The sequence below is a fragment of the Parus major genome, chromosome Z (genome assembly GCF_001522545.3).
Source record: "Parus major isolate Abel chromosome Z, Parus_major1.1, whole genome shotgun sequence".
NCBI lineage: Eukaryota > Metazoa > Chordata > Aves > Passeriformes > Paridae > Parus > Parus major.
Genome location: NC_031799.1, coordinates 59,192,798 through 59,219,805, shown reverse-complemented (window position 1 = coordinate 59,219,805; position 27,008 = coordinate 59,192,798). Strand labels below are relative to the sequence as shown.

At 34.2% G+C, this 27,008-nt stretch overlaps 1 protein-coding gene across 10 annotated transcripts in view; it reads right to left on the bottom strand.

Moving 5' to 3' along the window:
• The window catches only part of ADGRV1 (adhesion G protein-coupled receptor V1), a 284,918-nt gene that overhangs the window by 205,932 nt on the left and 51,978 nt on the right, over positions 1–27,008 (bottom strand). For 9 of the 10 annotated variants that reach the window (XM_019005248.2, XM_015652741.3, XM_019005246.2 and 6 more), the window contains 19 exons: positions 24,411–24,628; positions 22,637–23,380; positions 20,160–20,533; positions 18,024–18,200; positions 16,298–16,478; positions 15,476–15,678; positions 14,683–14,812; positions 13,157–13,237; positions 11,769–11,908; positions 10,735–11,344; positions 9,582–9,797; positions 8,223–8,438; positions 7,141–7,385; positions 6,764–6,945; positions 5,206–6,011; positions 3,808–4,017; positions 1,802–1,932; positions 1,458–1,557; positions 371–550 (listed from right to left, as the gene is read on the bottom strand). In XM_019005248.2, coding sequence (XP_018860793.1) covers positions 371–550; positions 1,458–1,557; positions 1,802–1,932; positions 3,808–4,017; positions 5,206–6,011; positions 6,764–6,945; positions 7,141–7,385; positions 8,223–8,438; positions 9,582–9,797; positions 10,735–11,344; positions 11,769–11,908; positions 13,157–13,237; positions 14,683–14,812; positions 15,476–15,678; positions 16,298–16,478; positions 18,024–18,200; positions 20,160–20,533; positions 22,637–23,380; positions 24,411–24,628 — 5,144 coding nt within the window. The remainder of the gene's footprint in view (positions 1–370; positions 551–1,457; positions 1,558–1,801; positions 1,933–3,807; positions 4,018–5,205; positions 6,012–6,763; positions 6,946–7,140; positions 7,386–8,222; positions 8,439–9,581; positions 9,798–10,734; positions 11,345–11,768; positions 11,909–13,156; positions 13,238–14,682; positions 14,813–15,475; positions 15,679–16,297; positions 16,479–18,023; positions 18,201–20,159; positions 20,534–22,636; positions 23,381–24,410; positions 24,629–27,008) is intronic. The other variant, XM_019005245.2, reaches the window with a different exon arrangement.

Below are 27,008 nucleotides of genomic sequence, written 5' to 3'. Positions count from 1 at the left end.
TGTCAGAATCTGACAGTTTATAGAGGGGATGATGTGGGAATGATAATTCCATATAGGTTCCTTTTCTCATGTTTTTTATTTCTTCTGGACACACTAACAATTGAAGTCAAACGTGTGGGACATAAAAGTACAACCCTAACATCCAACTAGCTATGTCATAGCTCCCAGATCCCTTGCTGTGGAATTAAAGGCAATAGCTTCAGTTTTAACTAAAACTCAGTTTCCAAATCTTCAGTAATGCGTCTAAAAGTTCTGAAAACATCAACTATATCCAAGATTTTCCAGAATTTCTAGCCTCCCTGTCATGGCTTTCATTTTTCTAATGATTTTGAAAACAAAATTTAATTTTTTTTGGAGATGTTATACAGACCTAGAGATCCAAATTCTCTGTTAATAAAAAGCTGAACTGTTTTGTTTTCCTCTGGAAGTAAAACTACCCTGGATGGAGAAGCAAAATTCAGTACTCCATGTGGTTCATCACTAGCTTCTACTGTCAGAACCGCTTCATATCCTTGACTGTCCAAAACAGCAGCACCAGAAGGAGAAACACCTGTAAAATAATCAATGGACTACAGTTACTAGTGTTAGGTAAATAAAGTTTTGTCTTACATTACTGCTGTTGTCTATGTACAAACAACAGCCAGTAAGACTGAGAATGAAATCAAACCAAACACATATGCTCACTGAATTTTACAGATGGTGTGAATTGTACATGTAATTTTGCACTCTATAACAAGCACAGGAATATTCAATCACAACAAAAATAGTACACATAAAAAATATAGAGGTCAAGACTGTACTAAGAAATGGGAAAACCAGAAGAGACAATGTTGAATATGAACTTTCCTAAAGAAATTCTATTGTAAAAGGAAGGAGAAAGTTTTTCTAGGAATTCATTATAAAAATTTATATTCAAGATGTCAATCATTCCATTAAGAAATTACTGAAAGTGTTGCCTTGAAGAATAACTGTATTGATTTATGGTTATCCTGAAGGATCAAAAGAGTAAACAAATTATTAAGGCAAGTTGTCAAGGCACCTATCAGCAACACCACCCATGTCAAATTAGTTTGATGTTTAGAGAGTAATTCCAGTTTAACAAAGGGTATTTCAGAAGGGATGGGTCTCATGCTTCTTTTCTCACTATAATTTTAATGAAAGAGTAAAATATTCTGACCTCCTGTAATTCAGACAGATCAGAAAGACAATATGGTAGAAAAAATTGTTTAAAAATATAAAAATATCCATTTTTTATGACATCTGTATCATATGTGTACATAAATACACAGAAGCATCAAGTCTGTTTCAATAAAATGTGGACAAATTTTGCATAGTTTGCAGTATTTTCAATATTCTTAGTCCTACACTTCCAATATGTTGCATACATACAAAACTATTACACCACTAAATGGCAATTTTAGTTATAGCAGATATAGCATTCTGTAGTTCTGCATTACCTTCTGTTTTGATGTTGTATAGGATGATCCGGTACTCTTCTTTTTCTTCCGGAATATGGTCATCCAGCAAGTGGACATATAATGTTGTATTCAATATCCCCTATAAATGTTATAGACAAAACTGATTAGTCATTAGTGTACAGAATACAAGTAGTGTTACTCTATCATACGTATTTTGAGCAACATCTTTAAGAAATGTCAAGTTAAAATACTGAAAACTATAAATTCCCTGAAGTTTAATCATATCAAGACAAAGAAGACTGCTTTAAAAACATACTTGTTTCATCATCTCACTTCAAATTACAATATTCTCTTTTAGCTGTTAGATTTGCTTGTGGACTCACCTCAGGAAAGAAGAGAATTCCAGAATAGCATTCAAAATTTTGTTGTACGTTATGTCCAACTATCTTCCATTCAACTGTAACATTTCCCAGTCCTGGGGCAGTTCTTACAATATGAAATTGCAGTCGCTCTCCTAGGCACAAAGGACAAAATGCAATACTTTGGGGTTTCTTATTCTACAATTCAACTGTTCAAATGAAAACAAAAAATATGAATCATATTTGAAGTATTTTTATCTAAAACCTTAATATTTTTGATAGTGAGCTTCAAAGTAGTTATATAATAACTTTTTATTATTATTATTATTATTATTATTATTTTTTATTGTTATTATTGAAACAAAACCCCCACAAATCCAAACTATTTCCTCATGGGTTTTTATGAATTTAGTTCGTTCTTGGAAAGAAGTATCAAAATATAAAGGTACCTGGTTCATATGCATAACTGCTATCAAAACATGTACGAAACTAAGAGCAGTATCTGTGAACTAAACGAAGAATAAATGCTCTATACACAGCTTTAAAGCAGCTAACTGGCAAAGAATAGGCATGTTCCTAACATCTGCAGTGTCTTGTGACTTTACATAGTTCATGTGAAAAAATACTTGTAGTCACCTGAGAGTCCCATTTATGTGAGTTTGAATTTAAAAATGTTATCAGTTTCTGGATGTTAGACCAATTGATTAAATATTAAAAACATTTAAAAAACACCATAATTACTTCTTATAGATGTATATTTTCATTTGATACTTAATATCTCTGAAATTACAATAAATTATTAAAAATTAATAAATTATAAACCATTAACATTTGTATTGAAATAATGTCCTTATAAAATTATGAGTTATTGTTTTTTTCAGTTATAGCACTATATACATACTATACGTAGCAGAGTATTTCAGGTCCAGATAAAAGCTTTTAGCTTCAGCATGCTATGACTAATCTTTAACCAATGGAAAGTATACAAGGTCTTCATAACCTTGGGGAATGAGATGGTTTATATTAATTTCTTGGGCTCATTAAAGGCTGCTCTTAGACTACGAGACTGCAGCTGGCTTGTCAGGCAGATCAGAACCATCGAAGTGGAGTGATAAAGAAACTGGGCACAATAGATACAACTATCTAAACTAAACCCAAAAGCATATGGTGTCCTTTCATAATAGGAAAAGAACAGATTATGTTCTTTTGAGACAGACTTTCTTATCCAGCAAAAAATTCAGTGCACATGTTCCTGGACAGAAAATTTCTGCTAGTTTTCTCCACCCATCAGTTTACATATCAGATATATCTGAGAATTACAAACTGAAGAACTGAGATTCCAGCAAAGGCTAGCAAGAGCAGCCACCATTTGTACTGTTACTGTCCTATGCAGAACTGTACAAACCCTACATAAAACATGAAACATGCTCTCTAAAAGCACTAGTAGACACTAGATATCAAAATATTATTGGTCTTAAAAGTCATGACTAAGTGATGACATCAAGACTGTGACACTCCTAAAATGAGCTACCATAAAAAAATATAAAGAAAAACTTTAGAAAGATGGAAGGTTTTTTTCCTATTTTATTCTGTGGGAATATTTTCTAGATAATTTAAAATTAATTTTAAGTCCATAATAGATAATATTTGCTTAAGATTACCAACTGGTCTGTATGATTGGGATTATATACAGTTCTGGAATACGGTATAAATGAATGAGAAATGCTAAAAGAAAAATGCAATGAAATGCAATGCCAATAGAAACAAGGCATAACCTTCAGAAGAAGGAAGGGAAAGAAAAAATAGTGAAATATAGTTTTGAAAATAGCCTATGCATCTCTGCCACATCATTTAAGTGTTATGTTTGCAAGAGTTAAAAATCCAAAGAAATGAGTGCTAAGTATGTGGTTACTCTCTGTTTGCTGTCATTCTCTGAACAGTGACAGAGTCACTGAATGGTTATCAACAGAAAGCACAGAGATGGAAGCTCATGTTAAACAAACTGAGTGTGGTCAACACACAGAACCCACCTTCACGACCAATAACAGACCTTCCATCTGTCTGGAAGCTAATGATTCCTGCCACATTGTCACTTGCCAGGATAACCACTGTGACAGTGTCAAAACTGGGCAGAATCCTACTCCCTCCTTCAGTATGCACCAGGCTGACAATGATGCTTTCATTATCCTCCGGCTCTGGATCATCTAAAATGGTCAGAGTGACCATCTTTTTTGTTTCACCTAAAAGCAGAACATAGACATACTTAGATGTTCACATGAAAATCACATTTTAAAAAGATGCAATCATCTATTCTAATAGTTACGTCTCTATGAAAATTTATTAAATTACAAATGAAAAGTTATATTAGGCAATATAATTAACAAATTATATTGTATAACAAATATACTCTGCAGAAATTTACAATGTTGGCATGACTTCTGAATGCCTAGAATTCTTATTTGCTTTCTAAGTTCTCCAGCTTTCAAATTTTAATTAGAAAATGAGAATATAATTATTTTAAAAAGAATTACCAAGTGAATACACTTTCTGATGAACAACATGCAGACATATGTACACGAAATTTGACTACATATTACTGGACCAGGAAATGCATTAGAGTGGACTGTCATTGCATTAGTTACCTGTCTTCTTGAATATCAAAGAATGGCAATGTAAGCAGCAAACACAATCAGTTATCAGTCTCTATAATACAATACAATCTGCAAAACAATCCTATTTGTCATTGTATGTGCATAACCTATACTAATAATTATATCAGTTTGCCACATGCATGTATTTTTTTGTTATACTGCCTTTCAAAGTACTTTGGAAATAGTTTTAAGTAAACTTATAACACTAATATAATTACAAGCCAGTTTCCTAATTCCTCCTGGCAACCCTTCATTTGAATTCATTCATTTTCTAAATGAACACTAGAATCTTTACTACATTCCCAAAAATTGTTTCCAAAGCAACTGTTCAATCTTCTCAGACTTCTAAAGTATAAAATACATCCATCATGTTGCACAGTGCTTAAATAATGCCTGCCACAGACTTTTCTTTGCAATTTTTTACCTATCCTGTTATGTAACAAAATCAATACAATCTCAGAATCTAAATATATATATATCATTAAAAATTAGTACTGTATTGACTAAAGATTAACAAAAGATCACTTAGGCCTTTTCCCATTTTCATTATCTTTGATACAACAACTATTTCAGTAATACTATTCCTTATTTATTTAGTAAAAATGCTATCTTTATAAAGTATACTGCAGTATTTCTTAAAAAAATACTAAACTATTTATACTTTTCATCATTATTTATTTATTTATTTACTTTAGTCTTTGTGTTCTTTGTGTGTGTGTTTGTTTTGTGTTTTCTTTAGTTTTAGACAAGAGAAGTTAGTGCTAAACCTTGCCTCACCTTCAGCAAACACCAAAATCTCACCAACACCCACAAAATCCAAGTTTGGGGTAGCAGTTCCACCAACAACACGCCATTCCACTGCCACCTGTCCCAGGCTGCCTTCTGTCCTGTGTATCATTAGCTGCACGTTGGCCTGAGGGCGTTCTTCTACTTCAATATACTTCTCTGTTGCATTGGGACTTACAATGTAGATCTTAAATACTCCAAAGGCATCCCCATTCATCATTATGGTAACTGTGGAAGTATTTGGCTGTCCAATAGTTGGTTGATTTTTTAAGCTGGCTGAGATATTCAATAGTTCAACTTTCAACAGGGATATAGTGAATATTTCATCCAGCTCTGGCAGGCTGTCAGGGAGTATGGTAACTGTGAGATTTGCAAACTCTTCCCCTTCCTGCATGATGGCCCACTGTCTTGTGACAGGTTCGTAGTCACTACCAGCAACGGCTTGTGTGCTGAACAGAATGGATGTACTGCTGATGTTTTTCTTGTAGGTCCATAATCCTGACATGTTAGTTAATGGACTGATCTCTGTTGTCAGCCAGAGGCAGAGAGGAATCTCAGAGGCACTGGAAAATGTGAAGGCTGAACATGCTTGTTCTTTTAGGCACTGAGCTGCACAGGCATACAGTGGGTCACTTGCTGCTGATACATTCACTCTGGTCTTGGATGGCTGGTCAGGAATTCCTTGTACAGGAGACTCGTAATAGTCCAGTATATCCTCACCTTGCTCAATGGCAAGAGCTACAATGTCAGTCTCAGAAGTGCTGTAAAATATTTGCAGCTGACCAAACCTTCCCCCACTAAAAGACATTAAAATAAGAATGTTATATTAGCTGGTGAAGCACGTCTAATATTCTGTATGTTACCGAGTTAAGAACAAAAATGAACAAAATTAACTAACACCTTCTGAATTGCTAAAAAGTTACCACTTGCCAATTAAAGTGACTTCCCTTGAAACTAGTTCCAGAATAACTGAGCAGTTGGGTTTTTGGAGAGCAAGCTTGATTGTTATAGCTTGAGTAGCAGTCAGTTAAGCATGCGTGTTTGTAAACATTTGTTTCTAGGAGCTGATTTAGTCCTCCTAGGACTATCAAGGAAGAAAAAGCCTTTGCTGTGTAGCATTGTTATCATTCCTCTGAGGTGTCCTCAGGATACCACATTTCAGGTGCAAAACCTGTTCTGCTTTTAACTTTGTCTTCCATCACACATCTGATACACTTTGTCCTCCAGTTCACATCACAGAAACAGGCTGGTTTGCAGCTTTAAATGGCTTGACAATTTAACAGGCAAAATAAAACATCAAGTTTACACTACAAACATTTACTACATTTGTACTTTATGTACATTTCTAACAGGAAGACATCTAGTTCAAAATCAATGTATATGAAAAGACAGAGAGCTGGCAGATCAAGAAATTGATGCAAATACCTATACAAGGGCATGACATTCAAAATTATTGCCAAAAAATACTCAACAAAAAACAAACCAAACCAAACAAACAACAAAACAACAAAAAATAGATTTAACATCATATTGTATTTATAATACAGACCTTCTCCTGACTGATATATTTGCAAGTAAACTTCTTTCTAGTGGCTCCTGAATTCGATATGAGGATTGATGAAAGAAAACTGTGCCATAAGGATTATCATTGGCAGGTATAACAATATTTGCTGTGCCATCTAACCCGATAGCACCACCGCTGGAGGCCTGAGTTAATTCTACATGGACAATCTCAAAAAGAAAAAAAAGAAAAACAAATAATGCAGCTAAATAATTTTTGCCACTTCTAAAAATAATCACAAGCAAAATAAAATCTGAACTTGTTGCAGCTTCCTGAGATAACATTTCTTGTTTTGATGGGCACACATCTCTTATACAAGTTAAAACTCTAATATTGTTCAAGAGAGATATAACTGCTCTACTTACTTCTTCTACTTCTGGAACATCATCAGCCAGGATTTCCAACAGCAACATCTGAATGGCTTCCCCAGGGGCAAAAGTTATATTACCCATGGCAACTTGCAAGTCATCGTCAGCAGGATGTCCATTAATGGTAGCAGCCCATTGAACAGTAACATTACCCAGTGTCCCAGCATTGCGGATTATTGGCAGATTTATGGTTACTGATCCAAATTCAGGTTCCTCCACAATGAATTCGGTATTCTGAAAAACTGACATACACCATAGGAGGATGTAGTGCATTAACAATAAAATTGAAAGTAAATATATCAGTTCCTGAAATACAGAGGTTTACTTTATTTGCTTGCATTTAGTTGTACAGGTAAACCCCTTTTAATCATTTTTAAACCTAAAAGCAAACTTTCAGTACTCATATTTTCATCTGCAGAGAAAATTAGCATGAAAATTAAGCCCTCAACCAAAAAGTCTATTCCAATACACCCATTGTTTGAGGCTAAACATGAACAGTTTCTTAGGTCTTGGAATATAATTTCATAATTATTCCCAGCAAAGGAACTGCTTACCAGATCTCATGTCACTTATTGAAGAGATAAATTAAAACTATGTAACATGGAATATGTTAAGTAGAAAACACAGAATCACAGATTGGGTCAGGTTGGAAAGGACCACTGTAGATCATTTGAATCAAGCTCCCTGCTCAAGCAGGGTTATCCCAGACCACATGACACACGTGTGCATCCAGACAGTTCTTGGATGTTTCCACTGAGAGAGACTCCACGACATCTCAGGGCAACCTGTTCCAGCACACCATCACCAGCACAGGTCTTCCTCATATTCAAGTGAACTTCCTGGGCATCAGTTTCTGCCTCTTGTCTTTTGTTCTACAGCTTGGTGCCACCAATCAGAGCCTCCAAGAGGCTCAATCCTTTTGTTATATTAAAGCCCCACTACTCCTTTATTACATGTTTTAATTCAGCTCATCTTATCTTTTCCTTTACTTTCTACACCCACACTTCCGATTCTGAATGTTTTTATTCAGTTGCCAAGTAGCAGCTCCCCCAGAAAAAAGAAAATATGTACTCCTTTACCAAAGGATCCAAATGGGTCATCAGAAGCCTCAATAGTTATGACTGCCCTCGTCAAAGATCCAAGCAAGGCTCCTCCTGTTGTTTGGTTCAGCAGCTGAACATAAAATGACTCCTCAAGTTCAGGATTGATATCATTAATTATATAAATTGGCACAGCTTTACTTGTTTCCCCTTCTAGTAAGACAACATCTGATGAAGCTACACTGTAGTCCTCACCTAGATTTGTAGAAGAAAAAACCCAAAACAATAAAACCCAGATAATATCAATGTTTTATTGTTCAGTATTATCAGTAATACCCATATTCTTGTTGCTTATACATGCAAGTCTTTTTTTTTTTTTTTTTTTTTAATTTATTTTTTTATTTATTTCCTGTTGACATTCAGATGTCTAGAGGAAGCAAAATGAAACTTGGTTTGGTCAAAACAGAGTTTGAACTGTTAGACCAAGAGGTAATTACAAAAGGTCCATCATTGTCTGCTGTATGCAAGGTCACACTACTATGTTTCTATCTTTGATTTATAATTGCTGCCCAGCTTTCCAAGAGATAAAAGTAAAAACAGAAGCACCTTGTCAAAGTAGATTTCAATAAAGGGCACATTTTATATGTCAACTTCAGTTTAGGTAAATTTGTCTCAACTGTCTAGAGGAACATCTGTGATACACTAGATCACAGCTTTGCTTCAGAAACTAATTGAAAGCATGATATAAATCTAGCTACACATTTAACTTACAACACTCTGTTACATAAAAATAAAATTAAAAGTTCTCAGAGAATGTACCACCCACATGCTCAATTTGGACATAGCTGAAATACAGTACACTCAACTTATAAATGCCTAAGTGATCCTGAAGACTTCATAATTTTTCTCCTTTCTTAATGTACCTTCCCTACAGCAGGGACCAACTGGAGAAGTTTACATCCCATTCTCAGAAGTACAAGGCTCCTTGGGTTTTGATTTTTCCCTGTTTTTTTTACAGCTGAGTCCCCAGCTCTCATTGCCTTTCCAATAAGCTCAACTAAGCAATACACAGTGGTTCTAAATATGTACATGGGACTAAATTGTTTTTACATGTACTACTATAGTATTTGGGGGAGTGGGGGGGGGGCCCAAAGGACGTATAAGTGGTGGTGTGCTACTAAGTAAACAAATAACACAATTATTTCCCTTATTTCATTTTTAGATCCTCCAGTGATAATGACTAAACTTTCCCCTAGGTCTTAGGTTCATATTTGCTAAGCACAGTCAATGCCTTACTACCTTTTATTTCATGCTTGTTACCTAATAGAGCATTCATTACACACTTGTTTGTTTTAGCTTTAAAACAGGCTGCATAGTTCTGCTATTCTGCGTTCTTACCAGCTGTTGCAGTTATTGGCATAGCTTTAAATTTCACAGAAACATCTGAAAATATTCCCCCCGTTCTGGTCACGTTAATGATTGGTCCAACATAGTTTTCAGCAACTCTCACAGCTGAAGCTGAAAGCTGAAGTGTTCCAAAAGCATCATCATTGGCATTGATAATCACGTGAGCTATTGTCTCACCCACTAAGCCAAGTCGGGGAGAATTTATAACTGAAATATAAACAAAACTTATTAGGGGTAGGTACCCATAATAGATACCCCTAAAAGAAATGCTTACTATTCATGGGTATAGAATTCATAGACATACACATGTGTTTAATTGTCTCTACTTTTCAAGAAAATTATCTTTTTTTCAATTAGACAAAGCATAACTACAAATCATATCAAAATACATGGGTTTAAATTACGTTCTGGCAGAAAATCTGAACATTAATCTATTATGCTGTGGAGCATACAAACCATAATTTGTTTGAAAAGATGAGGTACTGTGAATTTATTTATTTATTTATTTATTTATTTATCCATAAGACTAATAGTAAGATCAATACAGTTCAGAGTAATTTCAGTTTTACTCTTGATATGATGAAATATAAGTTCAGATTTCAACTCAAAGTGGAATTACATTTGAAGCTACCTCTTATTGTGGGCAAGGGCAACAAATAAACATGCCAAGAATCTCTGAAGCACAAATCAGGCTGTAATGACCTGAATTTATCTGAATGAGAAATTAAGTAAAAATTGTCAACACTAAGAAAGCAGCATGTCACTAATTCTACATCACCTTTTTTTTTATAAGACTTTTTTGTATTTTAATAAGAAAAACTAGGTTAGTTTTTTCCTACTACTGAACTTCCAGAAATAATGTTAAATGAGAAGATATTAGTGCACAAATACTGTAACATATTTGGCCTGAAAGACCTCAGATAAGACAGTGCAAAAGGGATAAAGAAATACTTGTGCTTTTCCAATAAAATAGTGTGCCAAAGGAAATAAATGCTAACAGGTACAAGCCAGGTAACTACGAGATATATTAACTATACAGAGTTTGGCAGAGGTAGAGAGTTCTTCATTTATCTTGTTGCATATTCTCCTGTTACATATGAATTATCTTTATAGCTATACTGTGGGTTGTATGTAAGACACTTACTTGGCCGATCCTGAACTTTCTTGAGCAAAACAACACTGCTTAGCTCCACAAAAACAGATTCTGATCTCTCAGGATCATCATCATCCAAAATAGGCAAGGATATTGTGGCCTCACTTTCATTAGTTGCAAAGATCACATAACCTGTAATGGGTGTATAGTCTTTTCCCTCTATTGCTCTGACAACATCCGGTGGAAGAAAGGGCAACTTTTCTTCATCACCAATAGTTCTGTATTTCACCATTACTGTACCAAGGAGACCAGCACATCTTATAACTGTCAGAGAGATATTCTTTGTTTCTTCCTCAACTTTAATTGGTCTGTTTTGCTCAGAAAAGATGAAGACTCCATATGGATCATCATTTGCTAAAATAGTTAATGTTGCATTAGTATGATATCCAAGACGACCAAGGGAGACATTGGTGATCAAAACTGAAAACATCTTATCCAATTCAGGAACATCATCTGGAGAAATCTGTAATGTAATATTTGCTCTCACTTGGCCAACATCAAATGTTACATTCCCATCTGTAGAGATCAGGTCATTGGTAAGATCACAGATTATCATCCAATGTAATGTCACCTGAGATAAGGCCCCATGACTTCTCACAACCTAAGAAAAACATATAAAGATGTGCATATTTTTGTTCTATGAGAAAGAAAACATAAAAGTGTGAAATGCAATTAAGCAAGCACAATAACATGATGAATTAAAGATATGTCTGTGTTTTAAAAACACACAATTTTTATTATCTTAGCTCTGCAGAACTTATATTATCAACACTTATTTTAAGACAGTAGGCCCTTGATACTAAATAAGTATATTTTAAGTTTTTGGGTATTATTATTATTATTATTATTATTTTAGTTTCCAGGTGAATAATTATACATTAACAAATGCTGCATGACTGGAAAAACAAATGTTCATGACAAAGTTGTTATAAAGCCCATAGACTAATGACAACAGCATCAGAGAACACCAGAAAAAACAGACAGAAGAGTGTAATGCAGCAACATGAGACTCAAAGCTTTCCCACCTGCAGCACAACATTGCTATCTCCATCTTCAGGCTCAGTTCCATTCATTGAAAGGGACTCAGCACTGAACTCAAACACACCATGAGCATCATCAGAAGCCTCAATAGTCACAAGGATGTGGGATGCAATTCCCAAGCTAGCTGTTAAATGCAAGTTCCAAAAAAGGTTATTTTTATCTCTCATGTTTTCTTACATAAAAGAAATATGCTACAAAAATACATAAAAGAGAATGAAGTATCTGTGCTATTTGTCTTTGTTTTGTTTTTTTTTCAAATTCATGGTAACTCCCTGTGTGGAAAAGGAACTGACTTTCAGTAAGGCAGTCCTCTCAGCCCTTCTATGGAACTACACAACAAGAAAAAAGTATAATTTTAAGGGAGGAACCAAAACAAAATTCTTACGGTTTAAGAATGAAAATGAAGCAGCATTTAGGACACTGAGGAGTTATATGGTAAACCACAGTATAAGTGGAAAGACAAGATGAAAGCAGGTCTCATCCAAACATAAGCTGAATGAAAGACAAAAAAATAACCAAAAAACCCCACCAAGTCAAGTAAATCCTACTTTTAAAGATATTGTCATAGGTGACATAACCTGCTGCTCAGAAAGTAAAAGAGCCTGGCACTTAAGGAAACCATTTCTGGAAACAAGTAAAAGGGAAACAGAATGCCAAACAAAACAACAACAACAAAAAAAATACTCTACTGGCATATGGGTGCTCATACAATATTTTTATGTCTGCAGGTTTTAATTTGAAGTCCTATATGCATAGAGTTTTCCCATATATTTTATGTTATTTCCTTATTTGTTTTTTTTTTCAATTTTAAAATACCATTGTTTTCTGCATAGCATGACATAAATAAAAACATGAAGTAATAAAAGAAGAAAAATGAAAATAAACTCATTATTCATTAAAAAATAAATTCATTATTCATTAAAAAAATCTAATACAATTTATTGTTCTTTAAGAGTATTTTTGCCATAAAGGGACCAAAATGATACATAAAATGTATCAAAACATACAATCAGGGAGTTTTAAAACTGCCTTCAATTTAAAAAGTGCTTTTGCTTTTTTCTCCCAGGAAAATTTGACAATGTTCGGACAAAGATAATTTTGTAAACTTTAATTCTGCAATTATTATATTGTGTTTAGCAACAATATAGTTTTGATTATATGAGAACCTGTTGTTCTCTGCTTTACCTTAAACACTGTTAGTGAAATTACACCTAGATAAAAATGGAAAATATTTTTTTATTAAATATTATGCTAAATTTAAATTAATAATCTGTAACTGCATGCAAAGAAAGTTGCATCAAGGATAGTGATTTCTGATTTCATTTATATTACAATTACAAATAAAATATAGGATTAATCAAAAAAAGCTTACCATGTTGAGGGACAGTTGAAAGGAAGAAATCCATATTTCCATCACCACTACCACTTCCATCATTTCTAAAAAGCTCAGCAACTTTAAGATGACAGACATACAGATATATACACATATATACATTTATAAATAAAGGAGAAGCAGAAAGTTATTTAAACATTTCTCGACAACACAAAAAGACAGAGATGTACTCTAGGAAAGTGTCAATTTGCAAATGAAAGTATACAGAATTTCTGCTATAAGCCAGAAAAAATACTGAATAGGCTACCTCTTGTTAAATTTATTGCATTGGAAACAGCAAAAGGAAGTCAAAAGGAAAGAAAACACATACACCTTTCTTTTATGTTTTTCTTTTCCTTTCCTTCTGTGTTCCCTCTTCCTCAGTCCAAATGGAGAAATTAGAAATGGGGCAGGGGGAAGGGGGAATCAGTGGCTAGACCCCGACAAACTTTTATTCTAATATTTTCTCACAAATCAAAAACTTGTGTCAGAAAATTGAAAAAAATTGGCAGCTTAACTGATGGAGCCTTTACCCTAAGTTTTGTGCTTGCAGTGGTATTGGAAAGCTCAAAAATATTAGGCTCAGAAGGTATCTGCCTCTAGTAAATTACCAGTCAGCTGCAAGTTTTCTTAACAAAAAAATTCAAAGAGGAAGGTTTGTTTAACTGAAACAACTACTTGACCAAAAATCCCACAAGCATGAAAACTCAGAAACCTTTATCAAAAGAATGCTAGCATAACACCATAGTGCCACATTGCATCACAGACATTCATGCTAATATGATCTAACTTTCTAGAAGGCATCACACTTGCAATTCTGAATTGCTTAGAAACATTGTATCAGTTAAAAAGGAACTTTATGACTCTCAATATTTTGAGTTACTTCTTTTCCTCCAACCAGGAGGAACCTCCCTTTAAAACATTTTGCAATGGAAATAGATTCTGTAAGGCAAGAGTGATTTTACATGGCAGGAGCACTGCTTCTTGCCTACAGTTTTAATACCTATGTCTCAGCTACAGCAGGACTTAGACTCGCTTCTAGCTAATTCTCCAACTCAGCTAAACTCCCACATCTCAAAACCCACAGTTTTCTAATGGTATATTCCATTTGAATCAGTTATGATACAGTTGATTACAATTTTTCCAATTTCCTTCAAGTGGCAGATAAAAAGCACACCTTTGGCTGTTAAAACTTAAATACTGACATCTTAAAAAAAAAGAAAAAAAAAAAATCAAGCTTTTTTTTTTTACCTTATTTTAATTCTCTCTGCCAACTATGTAATTATGTAATTTAAAAAACAGCAATTCTCTTTGAATGTATGGTAGTAATATACTTTCTTTGAGATCTGGTCATTTACTGCAATGATTAGCAAAACATCTGAAGGACAGTTTTTTCCTAAAAAGAATTGCTGCTGTCTGGAGGGTGTGTCTTTGGAAATAACATGGAAATAGTTCACAAGGTTATATTTCAAGGCATGAGTAAAGATCATGAAAATACAACCAGTGGATTGATATATGTGCCTTACCTCCTCCCTCTGGGTTCAACAGCTCCACTTTAAAAGTTTTTTCTAGTTCAGGAATAGAATTGTCAGTGATGTTAACAGTAATGAACTTGTATCTTTCTCCAGGCTGAAATTCCATTGAGCCCCAAACAGCCTGAAATATGACAGGTCTTCACAGCTTTGTTCAAGTTTAGTGTTTTCATCCAAATGAAAAAAGAAATACAACCTCAATTCTTTTTTTCTTTATCAAAACACTACTTTTCTTTAACTTAAAAAAATCTGCTGAGTCTTTGTTATAAGAAATAGTCATCTAAATTCGCTGAATTGTGGGCATCTTCATTTATCTACATTTTTCTGCACAAACAGCAGTCAGACAAGCAAACAGATACTTCTAAGCTATGTTGATGAATATGCACAATTCCTAGTATGTACAAATATAATCTACACCTACATATGCACCTGTATGTTCATATAAAGTCTGATATACTTAAAAACAATAGGACATATCCATTCCTGCTGCATTGACAATTTTCTTAAGGATATCAAAATCAAACACAGAGGCTTTTCCTAGAAAACACAACATGCTGCACAGAAAGGAGGCAAAAGGCACAGAATGATTTCTATTTTTATAGTGGGTACTATGTATCTATCTATCACAACACCACAATAAGGAAACCTGTTTCTGTGAAAAAAATCACAGCTTAGCTAGTGAAAAGAATCCCAGCTCAGCTAAAATATTCAAGCCAATGGCTACTTCCAGGACAAATAACTTTAATTAAATTATAAAATAATTACACACCCTTAGCAATGACCATACCTGATAATCTTTAGGACTGAAAGCTGTAAGTGGTACTGTCCTGTATTCCATAAGAACTGTTCCAAGAAGCCCTTGTGCACGAACTACCAATAATCTGATGTGTCCAACTTCTTCTTTAACAGTGATATGGGGCACAGCAGAGGCTGGCAGAATCATTTCATCACTGGGTTGAGGAGGTGGCCCCACTGAGAATTGCAGTAGACCTGAAAGACAAAAATTATTATTTATATGGCTTTTCATAAAAAATTCCAATTATGATAAAAAATCACAAAAATATTTATCAAATGTATTTTTAATTTTTATTAAATTAAAAAAACATTAATGTGCCTTTAGGACTCAATCATGCTACTTCCAGAATGTGCTACATACCATTCTCTCTCTCACTGATATTCATGTCAGTCTTAACAAAACTATACCACAAGAATGACTTCAACTCTTCCCAGAAGAACCCAAATGTCATAATATTGGGTACTTATTGGTATATTAATAGGCATGATTAAATGACTCATTTAATCATCTCCGATACAAATTCTCGTTTCATAAAAATTGGTATAAAATCAACAACGTGCAATTTGGTTTTCTTGCAAAAGGGGATGGTCATATATTTGGTCCAAGCAGCTTTAATGCCCCTTTATTTGTATTCTCAAGAGTAAGTAATCTGACATTCATTTTTGTATAAAAATTATGAATTCATCTCAAGTTGGATAAAGTGTAATACTTGACATTGCTTCCTCATCTATTGAGGTTAGGCAAATTTTTACCTCTTGAGCTAGAAGTATACATAAATCTGCAATAAAACTGTATCATCTTCAACATCGTTACCATATGGGTGGTCACTGGCTTTAATGCTGATATCAGTAGTTTCCTTTTCTGGATCTATACTTGCTCCACTGGTAGGAGTTGAACCTAGTTTTCCATCTCCAGACACTGCAGAGACTAATGTCACACGGAAATATTCATTTAGCTCCGGAATGTCATCATCAATAACATGCAAATTTAAGACCTAGAGAAGGACCAAATCATGAAGAAATCAAACTGTGCAACATATATCCCTTAAGAATGTTATGACCCCTTAAACAATTAAGTTTTTAGTGAATCAGCTGTATTTGCAGTTGGTTCATAAGTAACATAGAGAACATTTTTGCCCTCCATGTAACTTAACATTATGATAATAAGTTTAGAATACCAATTCCAAAAACATCTTTACCAAGCTGTTAGAGACAATCTAATTTAGAGAGCAAGTGAGGTGAGCTTTTAATGCCACCTGACACTTGAGGTTACAGACCATACTATCATGTAACACAATCTGCTTTGCATAGGCTAATATATTAATCTCAGACAATTCCAACTTCCTGTATATTGTGATTAGATTTGAGAAATATATAGGAGAAAAAGTTTATGTAGCTGATCATATTTAGAGCCATAGGAATGAGTAGTTTAAAAATGCAAATGGAAATTCTCTTAAGATTTTTCACCTGATGAGCAACTGCTCCCAGTTTGTTTCTTAGGTCCATGACCATTAGGTCCTCTGTATGCAGACAGTATATTCGACCACATAGCAACAGAGCAAGAGGGTTCACCAGAGTTTTTCTGTCACTTTATAAAATATGTCAGGCCTCATCCATGCTGCCAGACTTGAAAAGCTTGGGAAATTTAACTTTAAATGACTGTATGCAATGCAGTAATGAATTTCGTTAGATAATTAAAGCTGGATAAACTGCCAAGAGCACACCATTATCCAAAATCAGAAGTTTTTGCCAAGCTGTAAACAGTTACATTGTTTAACTGGGATCAGATCCACAGTTCTAAGTGAGTCAGTGGGATCTTTTCAAATTATGTCAGTAGATTTCACTCAGTCCCGTCTGACTTCAGCAGAATGATAAAAGTGAAATTAAAGACAGTATTTTCTACTATTAATCCACCATTTCTATTTAACAAACACTAATAGAAAACATATAAAATTCCTACAGTATTGTGGTCACACACCTTTTCTTCAAATAAATGTGAAAATCCCATGCTGTAGGTTGGGGTCAAATTCACAGAAATAGATTAATCAAAACAGACTGAACATGCCTAACAGTTGCATGATATTTTATTACAGCAGTGAAGTTGACTGCTGTCTGTATAACTGTCATGGAGATAAAACTGATCTCCAAAACTCAGATCAAAACCTGATCATATTTGAATTTCAAAAGTCACTGGATCCATTATTTAAGCACGGGACTATCTATACTTGAAGTATATGTATACATATATCTAATATATATACATATATGTAAACATATCTTGTGTGCATTAAATGTTCAATTTATGCATTTAAGCATTCATCCATGCACAGCAGTGGCTGAAGTGAGATGCACACAGATATATAGGTGTCTATCCTACCACTCGTTAGGTGTCAAAGATGTAGAAACCCCTGCAAAATGTAATAAAAGCCATGTGAACAAAAGACTCCTTATTATGAAAACCAGTCAAGCATCCTCAGAAGGTGTTTTCCAGCAGGTTTGCAAAGGACAGGATGAATAGTTGATAGGAAGGTAGGGTTTACCTCTGATCTCTGCCAAGGAAGGAATGTGATAGTGCCACTGCTGTTAGAAAAATCGCTAACAGAGTAATTAATGCCCCTGGAATCAACCTGTGAGATAATGTAATTTATATACACATAGTCTAGGGCTCCCCTTGTACGCTCCACGACACAGGATATAGTGGAACCCTCATCAGCCACCTGGAAGAAAGCAAGAAATTGACATATTTGTTATGATCAAAGTAAATCAATGGAATAAATATAAAAGGTTAATTTATCTAATGCTATTCAAATGTTCAGTTATTTTTTATTGCTGCCGTGTTACTTTCAGCACTTTTGGAGTGATAGAAAGCTGAAACTGATCTTGATGGTGCTCAGAACAACTTTGATGGAAATTGCAATAGCTTCTAGCATCTCCCTGAGGTCTGCCAGTAACTGTACCCTGTTGTTTCTTTTGGACATAAAAACAGAGTTAATATGTTTGAAATGTTTATATCAAAAGAAAAAAAATAATGTCAATTATTTTAATTTTAATTCAAAGAAATATTTGGATTCCTCCTTTCCCTGACTAATAAAACTATGGAAAACAAAATAGATACATTTGAATTAAATGATACTATTATTAATCAGGAAAAAGTGAAAAACTCTGTGACACAGTACTCTGCAATTCTGTCTTCACAAAGAACATGCCTTCAGCAGCAACAATTGCACACATTTGGAACACATCAGGTGTTGATACTGGCCAAGTATAATAAAAAAATATGACCCTAAAACTAAAATAGAAAATAATTTAGTTTGAAAATTATCAGAATGACTAAAGCTATCTTAAACATTAGATAAATTTCAGAGTTGCTGTATAACACCATGCAGATACTGAATGTGCTTTCAGCTGCTTAACAGACATCTATGGACATAAGGAAATTAAAGTACTGATAAAACAATGCTATAAGATAAAGGCAAAAAAATTAACATGCCACATAAATTTTTAATTTTGCTTCATGGTTGGTTGCTGATCTGTGGCATCACAGAATTATCAGTGGCATTTGAAACTGAAGGAATCTATTATGGTAGCAGATGGTAGACACCTGGAAAGCAAACTGAACTGAACTGAAAGCTACCATCAGTCAGGAAAGATGGTTGCCTTCAAACACATCATAACGACTTCAGTTAGAAAGGAGGTACTTAAGAGGTCATAAGACTTTCCAAAGCACTGGAAAGAATTATGATTTTTTTTTTTCCAAAATAATCTAATAATCACATAGATGGATATCATGTCTTTCTCCCTCATAATGATTAAAAAACTAACCATATTACCATAAACTATGTTTATTTCAATGCTCTCAAAAAAAGATTCAAGTTTATATACTCCATATATGGTGGCTACCACCACAGAAAATTTAATGTTTAAAAACAGCAACTTCCAGCCAGTATCAAGTGAATTTGTATGTAATATGATAATGATAATTATGATGATTTAATTATAAGGAAGGGAGAGACTGGAACAGAACCCAGGAGAAACAAGTGCTGCACAGTACAATTGCTCACCACTTGCTGACCAATACCCAGCCCATTTCCAAACAGTGACCAAATGCCTTCCAGGTAACTCCTCCAGTTTATACACTGGACATGACATTCTATGCTATGGAATGTTCTTTTGGCCAGTTCAGGTCAGCTGCCCTGGATATGCTCCTTGCCAGTTTTTTGTGCAGCTCCTCACTAGCACAGCATGGGACATTCAAAAGTCTTTGATTTAGGTGAAGCCCTAGTTTGCAACAGACAAACCACCCTTGTGACAGTATTATTCTCTTCCTGAATCCAAAACACATACTAAGAATAAAGATACTAAGAAGAAAATGAACACTCTCCAAGACAACATGAGGTTACAGTCTCAGAAGTTACAGAAGTACAGGTAAAAACTGCTCTACGAAATTTTAAGCCTTAGTTTTCAGTTTATGTAATAAAATAAATTTTCTTAATAAAGATAATAAAAAAGTGATATTGCAAGTGCCAGTGTGACTGAGGCTGCATAAATAAAACTTATACAATTCCAAGTTCTAGAAAACTTCACTTAGCTAAAAAAACTAAAAACAGGGAATCAAGGCCCTTCAAAGGGGGACCTTACCATTAGTCTGATTGTAGCTTTCCTTATGAGCATCTTACCTCAGGAATACATGCTCCAGTGAAGCCAAATAAACCATTAGCATTATCACTTTTCTGTATTCTTAATCTTGCTGTTGTGTTTTCTTGGGAAATTCGAGCTCCACCACACACAGAAATGAGCTTTAGGATGAATAACTCCTCTCCTTCTTCCTCTTTGTCATCCTTTGCAGACACAATGAATGATTTATTAGTTTCTCCTTGCTGATACTCCAAATACCCAGAGACAGGGTGTATGTCACTCTTTGCAGGAGTTGCATGAAGCTCATAGATCTCTGCTTCTGTCAATTTCCTCTCGTAAAGCCTTACATCCTGCATGAAACCTGTGTACCTGCTGTTGCCATTAATTCCTGCTCCAATTCTCACTATTCCTGGACCTGAGAAGAAAATTAGAATTATTTCTCATGTTATTGTTTTCTTGGGTTTTTTTCAAAATAGCTAATATATTTAATTATTAAAAAATCCATGGTAAATTGTTTACTATGCCTGGGTTAGTAATAATATTGATCTTGAAATGTAGACTGGGAGGTTCCTGAAGTCTTATCTCAGTGTTACAGGTAGATCATTACAGCTCAAATAATTCCTACCTAGACAGTTCATGTTTTTCATCCTACTAATCCTATTAGCACATTGTCATCATCTCTTATCTCAATGAATCTTGGAAACTTCTCTCTTTCCATTAAAAATTTTCAGAGCCCAGCTGCAGCCTGTCTCACTTTTGTTTTTCCAAACACTTGCTTTACCCATTTTGTATCTTTGTATATGTAATGTGTCCTCTGCTAGGACAGTGAATCCATTCTGACGATCAGGGTATTAGCCACACCAGACATGCTTGGAATACTTACTTACTTACTTACTTACTACAGTGTACTGGAAGAGGGGTTTAAGAAATGTAGACCAAGTTCCAAGCACTTTTTACAACTGCTTTAACATTTCTTTCTCTCTGAACAATTATCCTATTCAGCAAATCAGAGGACAACAGTTCCTTTTTTCACAAAAATACTAAGCTGGTAGCTCATACTCATTCCTATCGCTCTAAAACATATAGAACAAATCTCTTCAGCTGTCTTCTGATTTTGGAAGGAAATGTGCACTGAGTGTCACTTTTAGAAACAACCACAGCAACTGCTAATGGTCCCAAGATACAAGGCACAGGATGGTGAGCAAAGCCAGGCTTGAGTACTCCTGTAGTATCCAACATTAAATGGTGAGAGATTGAATCTTTAGTTTATACTTGTAACATCTCCAGACAGAGCACACATCATCTCCACTAATGTGGAAAATTTGCAATGACTCAGACATATCCTTCTAGCAATAAAAGCCTTACTGCATTTCACGCATCTTTGTTTTAGAAACTGAGGGGGAAAAAAATAATTTCTAAACTACAGTACTTCATGTCTGATGGCAGCTATTAATGGTAGGGGCACTACTTTGACTCAGAGGAACTACGTTTTACAGAAGCTAAATTTTTTAGACTTCAGCTACCAGGAAATTAAAGGCAGAAATAAAATCCTACACACAAGAATTAATGACATCTCCTCTTCATGCTCACTTTATGTTTGTGCACATATATGCATGTAGATGTATTTGCCTTTGACATCACTGCATGTTTTTTTAATTTTCCTTCTTTGATTACAGAGGAGATTGTATTCAAGAATTTGGTAATCATTAACTGCCTATCCCCATGAAAGAAAACCTGTGAAACTGATGGGAAGAGAAAGAAAGGAAAAGGATGGTGATTACTGCTATAAAAAAAAACAAAACACACATGAAAGAGTGAGGAACTGCAAAAGAAAGAGTAAATGTAAATGTATTCCCACCATTCAATACCTGACTTTATAAAGGAATTATTGTGATGTTCACTGCTATGCTAGTTGAGTGCAAAAGTCCATAATGTTTACGTATGACATCCAAGAATATCAAGTTAGAGGAAATGAAGTACACATATTAATGTTATGTGTAACATCATTAAACATATGGGCACAGTTTTCATATACCAGGTAAATATACATGCTTAGATAAATCTAAACACTGAAAAAATCTATTGCTTACAAATTATTGGTTTAGCAGTAATATAATACACAACTACAATCAAAAATATTATTGTATTTTGTTTCAGAAATTGAGAGGAAAAATTTTTTCTTAGCCACAGTACTGTTAATCTAATGAAAATTATTAATTTTAAACATATATAACTATATGTACACATGATAAGAATACATATAGAAATAGAATTATTATTATTTTCAAGTTATTGTAATCCAAGCTCTCTTACAGTTCTGCTCTTTGAAAAATTCCCAGCTCTTATTTCCATTTATATTGTTTATGAAAATCCCTAGAATTTTCTGTGCATTGCTTTTAACTAACTGATCAGATATAATAATTTCAGAATCTTGTATACATCTTTCAAGGGGCTAGACTGTTACATATTTTGCAGAACCTAACATATGAAGAAAAAATAATGCAACCTATTGGCTCACCATCAGCAATTGCTTCTCCTTTAAGGCTCTTAATTCCTCCTGGAACTGGAATTCCATCCATGTAAAATTCAATTATACTTTCATCCAGAGTAATCAGAATGTGAACCCACGTACTTTCATCCAGATATTTCAGGACTGCTGCTTTGGCTGTGTATGTAATATTGGATCCTAGTGCTGTATAACGAAGCACTATAGAAACATGGGAATCGTTTGTTTGGATTTTCACACCATAATATAAGGTCCCATTACCATCATCCTTTTCAACTATATAACCATCAGTATTGACATTAGGAATTAACCATGCAGAAAATGTAAAATTAGTTACTGCAGTATTTCCATTGTATGGGTATTCCAGACCACTAACTCCAAATGCATCCTCTTTTCCACTGAAATACAAAGCATCTGTTCCACTGTGATGACGTCTCATGTGTGGTTGAGATTGTACTGAACTTGGAAATGATCCCAGCAACAAGAAGTCTATCATTGATGGTAATCCAGCTTGAAATGTACTGGACAGTATTTCCCAACCTAAACGGACAACACCAAAAGTGCCTTGTTGTCTCCAGATGGTGAAGTCCGTAATATAGGAAAGATCATCTTCAGAAAGAACATCTTCTGCTATCTCTCTGTCCTGACTCTCTGGATCTATAACGAAGACTCCAAAAGGGTCATCATTGAAAGGGATCATCACAGTTACAGCAGTGCTTGTTTCAGACAACTTCCCACCAGGACCAGGAGATCCACCTATACAATGGAAGTTAAGAGTAAAGTTACTGGTTTGAAAAAAGTTGCTAAGTATTTTAAAATGTGTAAACAAAATACCTTTTTGAATAGGCCTAAATATTTAAAGAGTCTCTGAACTCTTAAAAACTTCTCCAAATTTAAGATTAACATAAAATTAACTGCATTGGTTTTAAAACACTATAGAGAACATTTTCATAGAAAACTAGCCATGTTATTTTTCAACCGCAGAATATAAGTGTCTTTCAGTTAAAACAAGATTAGCCCAGATTTCCTGAATTATTAGTAATGAGATAGGTTGCTTTTGTTTCATTTGAAAAACATGGGGTCAAATTAATTTATCATTGTACTCCAAGATTTAAACAAAAATGAAATGGCAGTATTTAGTTCATTGCCTCCAAATAAGCAGAGATTACCCTGCAAAATCAGCAACCTAAACTGCTCCTAAGTCGTGCCATTAGTCACCTACTTCTCCACAGTAAGAAGATCAATCATGGTGTAACTGCAGAGCCTTCATGCACCACTAAGTAGGAGATCTTCTGTTTGTGCATACAGATTTCACTTACGGAAATCTCAACATATTTTCAGTTGTATCTTGGCACAGAAGACCATAAATAGTACTGAGGTGGAAGGAGTCCAGCAGATTTGGAACTCTACTCAGTAGCAGGCCTGTAGCAGTTGTAATTTAAGTGATACAAAGCGGTAACTATTTATATTTTACAGAAATTTCTAGAAAAAAGCAAACAAACCAGCCAATCTCCATTATGGTAACCTTTAATACCTTCATTTTGTTAGCTCTACACAAAGCTCTACATCTCTAAAATCACCAAAAGGCATATTTTTTAAAGGCCAGATTCCAAAACTGTGTTCATAATATACCTAAATTAAAGAATAAATGAAAAACAAAACCTAAAATCTCACCAGAAAAGGATAGTATGTCATAGGCTCTTTCCAGGATTGTTTTGATTTTGATTGATTAACTATAACTACTTTCTACCAGATAGAAAAGGAATGGTTATACAGAAGACAATACCTGAAATGTTCACCAACTTTAAAATGTAAAATTCATTGAATTCAGGAATTTTATCTGAAAGAGCATGGAGCACTATCAGTTTTGATCCTTCACCATCCATGAAGTACACAGTCCCATAAGTTTCAGAGAACTCTTCTCCTGGCTTCAGTGCAGAGTCATTATGAAACAGCTGCCAGGCTAATGAGACATTCCCAAAGTGTCCTCTCTCTCTCAAAATCCTGTTCAGAGATACAGAAAGAGTGAATATCCTGGCAGGTATGCATCAGCATTATCCATTAACAATGTAAAACATGGACTAAATATCCTTACCATGGGAAATAATATTTATTGTTCTAAATAAACACAAATAACAAACAGAGACATGAACAATAATGCAATCCTCTTAGAGGGCCTGAAATGTCACAATATAATTCTACACCAAGGTATACCACAGATACCTTAGAAAGAAAATAATCAGTGAAGGTACACACAAAATAGTACTGTTGAGATGAACTGCAGTTTGTCTTGTGCTTCTATTTTTGAATAATAAAAATGAATGTATAGTTCAGCAAATTAATATCAAAAACAGAGTTAACTGACCACTCTTAGAGATGAAAGAGAAGGCAATTAATTGCAAATTTTTCCCTTTAACCATAAAGACACCTAACGTTTTTAGTGTTTTTATTTAATTTGGGTTGTATACCAGGTCCTTCACAAATTGGATTATTCAACATTAAGATTTCAATTAATACAAAAAAGCTTTTATTTGTTTACATAGCTATCTGGTAACATAATTTCCCTGATTTCCAAAGGATATTGTAAATAAAAACTGAAGAACTAAACATATAGAAGTTTCTTTATTAACAAAACATGTTTACATACAAAAAGAGCATTTCTGTTTATGTGATAAAAAGAAAAAGCTGTTTAAAGCATTATGACACAAGTCTGAAAAATTAATTCAGTAAAGCAGTCTAGGAACAGAAAGACAGTATGTTTTTTACTGATTCTAAAGGTTTCTTTTTGTTGTTGTTGTTTTTAAGCAGGGCATTCTATTCCAGTGGTGTAGCGCAGTTGTTGTAACTCCAGTTCCTCTCTTGAAAGCTCAGTGCTGCCATAGGCGTTCTCACTGGTTAGATTATAAACTAGTCTGGCCCTTTTCTTATGTACTAAACAAAAGTCAAACTCTTTAGAGGGTATGGAAGAGACAGTTTCCTAGCAAATATATTTTAGCAGTAAGGTCTAAGCAATTGACCTTTTTTTTTTTTTTCTTGGTATTGGTCATATTGGTGACCTTGGTATCATGTGCTTCTATAAAGTGCCTTAATATAAATGTTTAGTTCACATCATCACTCTTCACACCACTGATGTAAAAAAAAAAATTATTAAGGACCAAGAAAACCCCTAAGAGCAGAATAGCAAAATCAGCCACAGAATATATAATATCTATGTTGCATTACTTGTTGCTGTGGGATTTTAGATTTCTTCAGAGCTATATTCTCTTGGGATACTCCCTCACGCGGAGTTTCCCTTTATCTTAGTTTTGTTTCAGGAAAGATTCTCTAAAGGCTTATTTGCTTCTTGTTTCTCATGTTTATCTATATATAATTAAAAGACTTGGTAATCCTCCCCAGACTTTTTGCACAAGTTCAACTCACTATTGCATGCCTCAAGTTGGTTTTTATAGTACAAAAGGGCCTCGAAACACACAGCTCTTTTATCTTTATATTTATTCTTACCCAATTAACTATAGACAGGTAAATTATTTTTCTTAGTGACTTAATGACTTAACACTTGTATGCTGCATTACAGCATTCTCTATCTAATTCCCTATTACTACCTAAAAACTTTTAGAAGAAGATGAAGAAAGAAGGAGGAAAAGAGACAACACCTTAAATCTTCCATCTTGTTTTCTGCTCTCTGAACTAGTTTAAACTCTAAACTAACCTTTTCACCCAGTGACTTAAGAAAACTTTCTAATTTACACACTTTAACTTTTAGCTTTTCTATTTAACAGTTGTTTTCATTGTGTTATATGAAATTTAGTGTTTTCTTGGATGTCAGAGGTAGGTATCAGAGACAAGGGCACACACTCCGTGCTTCAGACTCTAACATCTACATATATAACCACAGAATACATAATAGATTATTTTAACAAGAATTTTAATTGTTTACATGTGCAACGCAAGTGTTAAGATCTAACTTACAGTCACAGGAATCTATTTCAAGGCCTTAAAACAAACAACCAAATCAAATAAAAATATATAAAAGATAATTAAACAATTGTGAAAAAAGCCTCCTCTCTAACTGTTCATACTGTCAGATTTATTGTGAACATATGTTTCTTCATACCCTGTCTAGAATTTTTTAATTGAAAATCAGTATTTTTGTCATTCATAACCACATTCTGACTTTTGAAACATAAAAAGGTCAGATGATATGAAAATTAATTTATTAACCTTTCCCCTTCCTGAATACATGCAAGAAGCTACAGGTCAGAATAGGGAAAAACATATTCAGCCTAGAAGAAAGACCCATCTGGCTTTTGAGTACAGGCTCCTATCTGTAACTTACAAATAGAAGAAAAACAAATTAACAGAAAGAGTACAGTAATATAGGTTG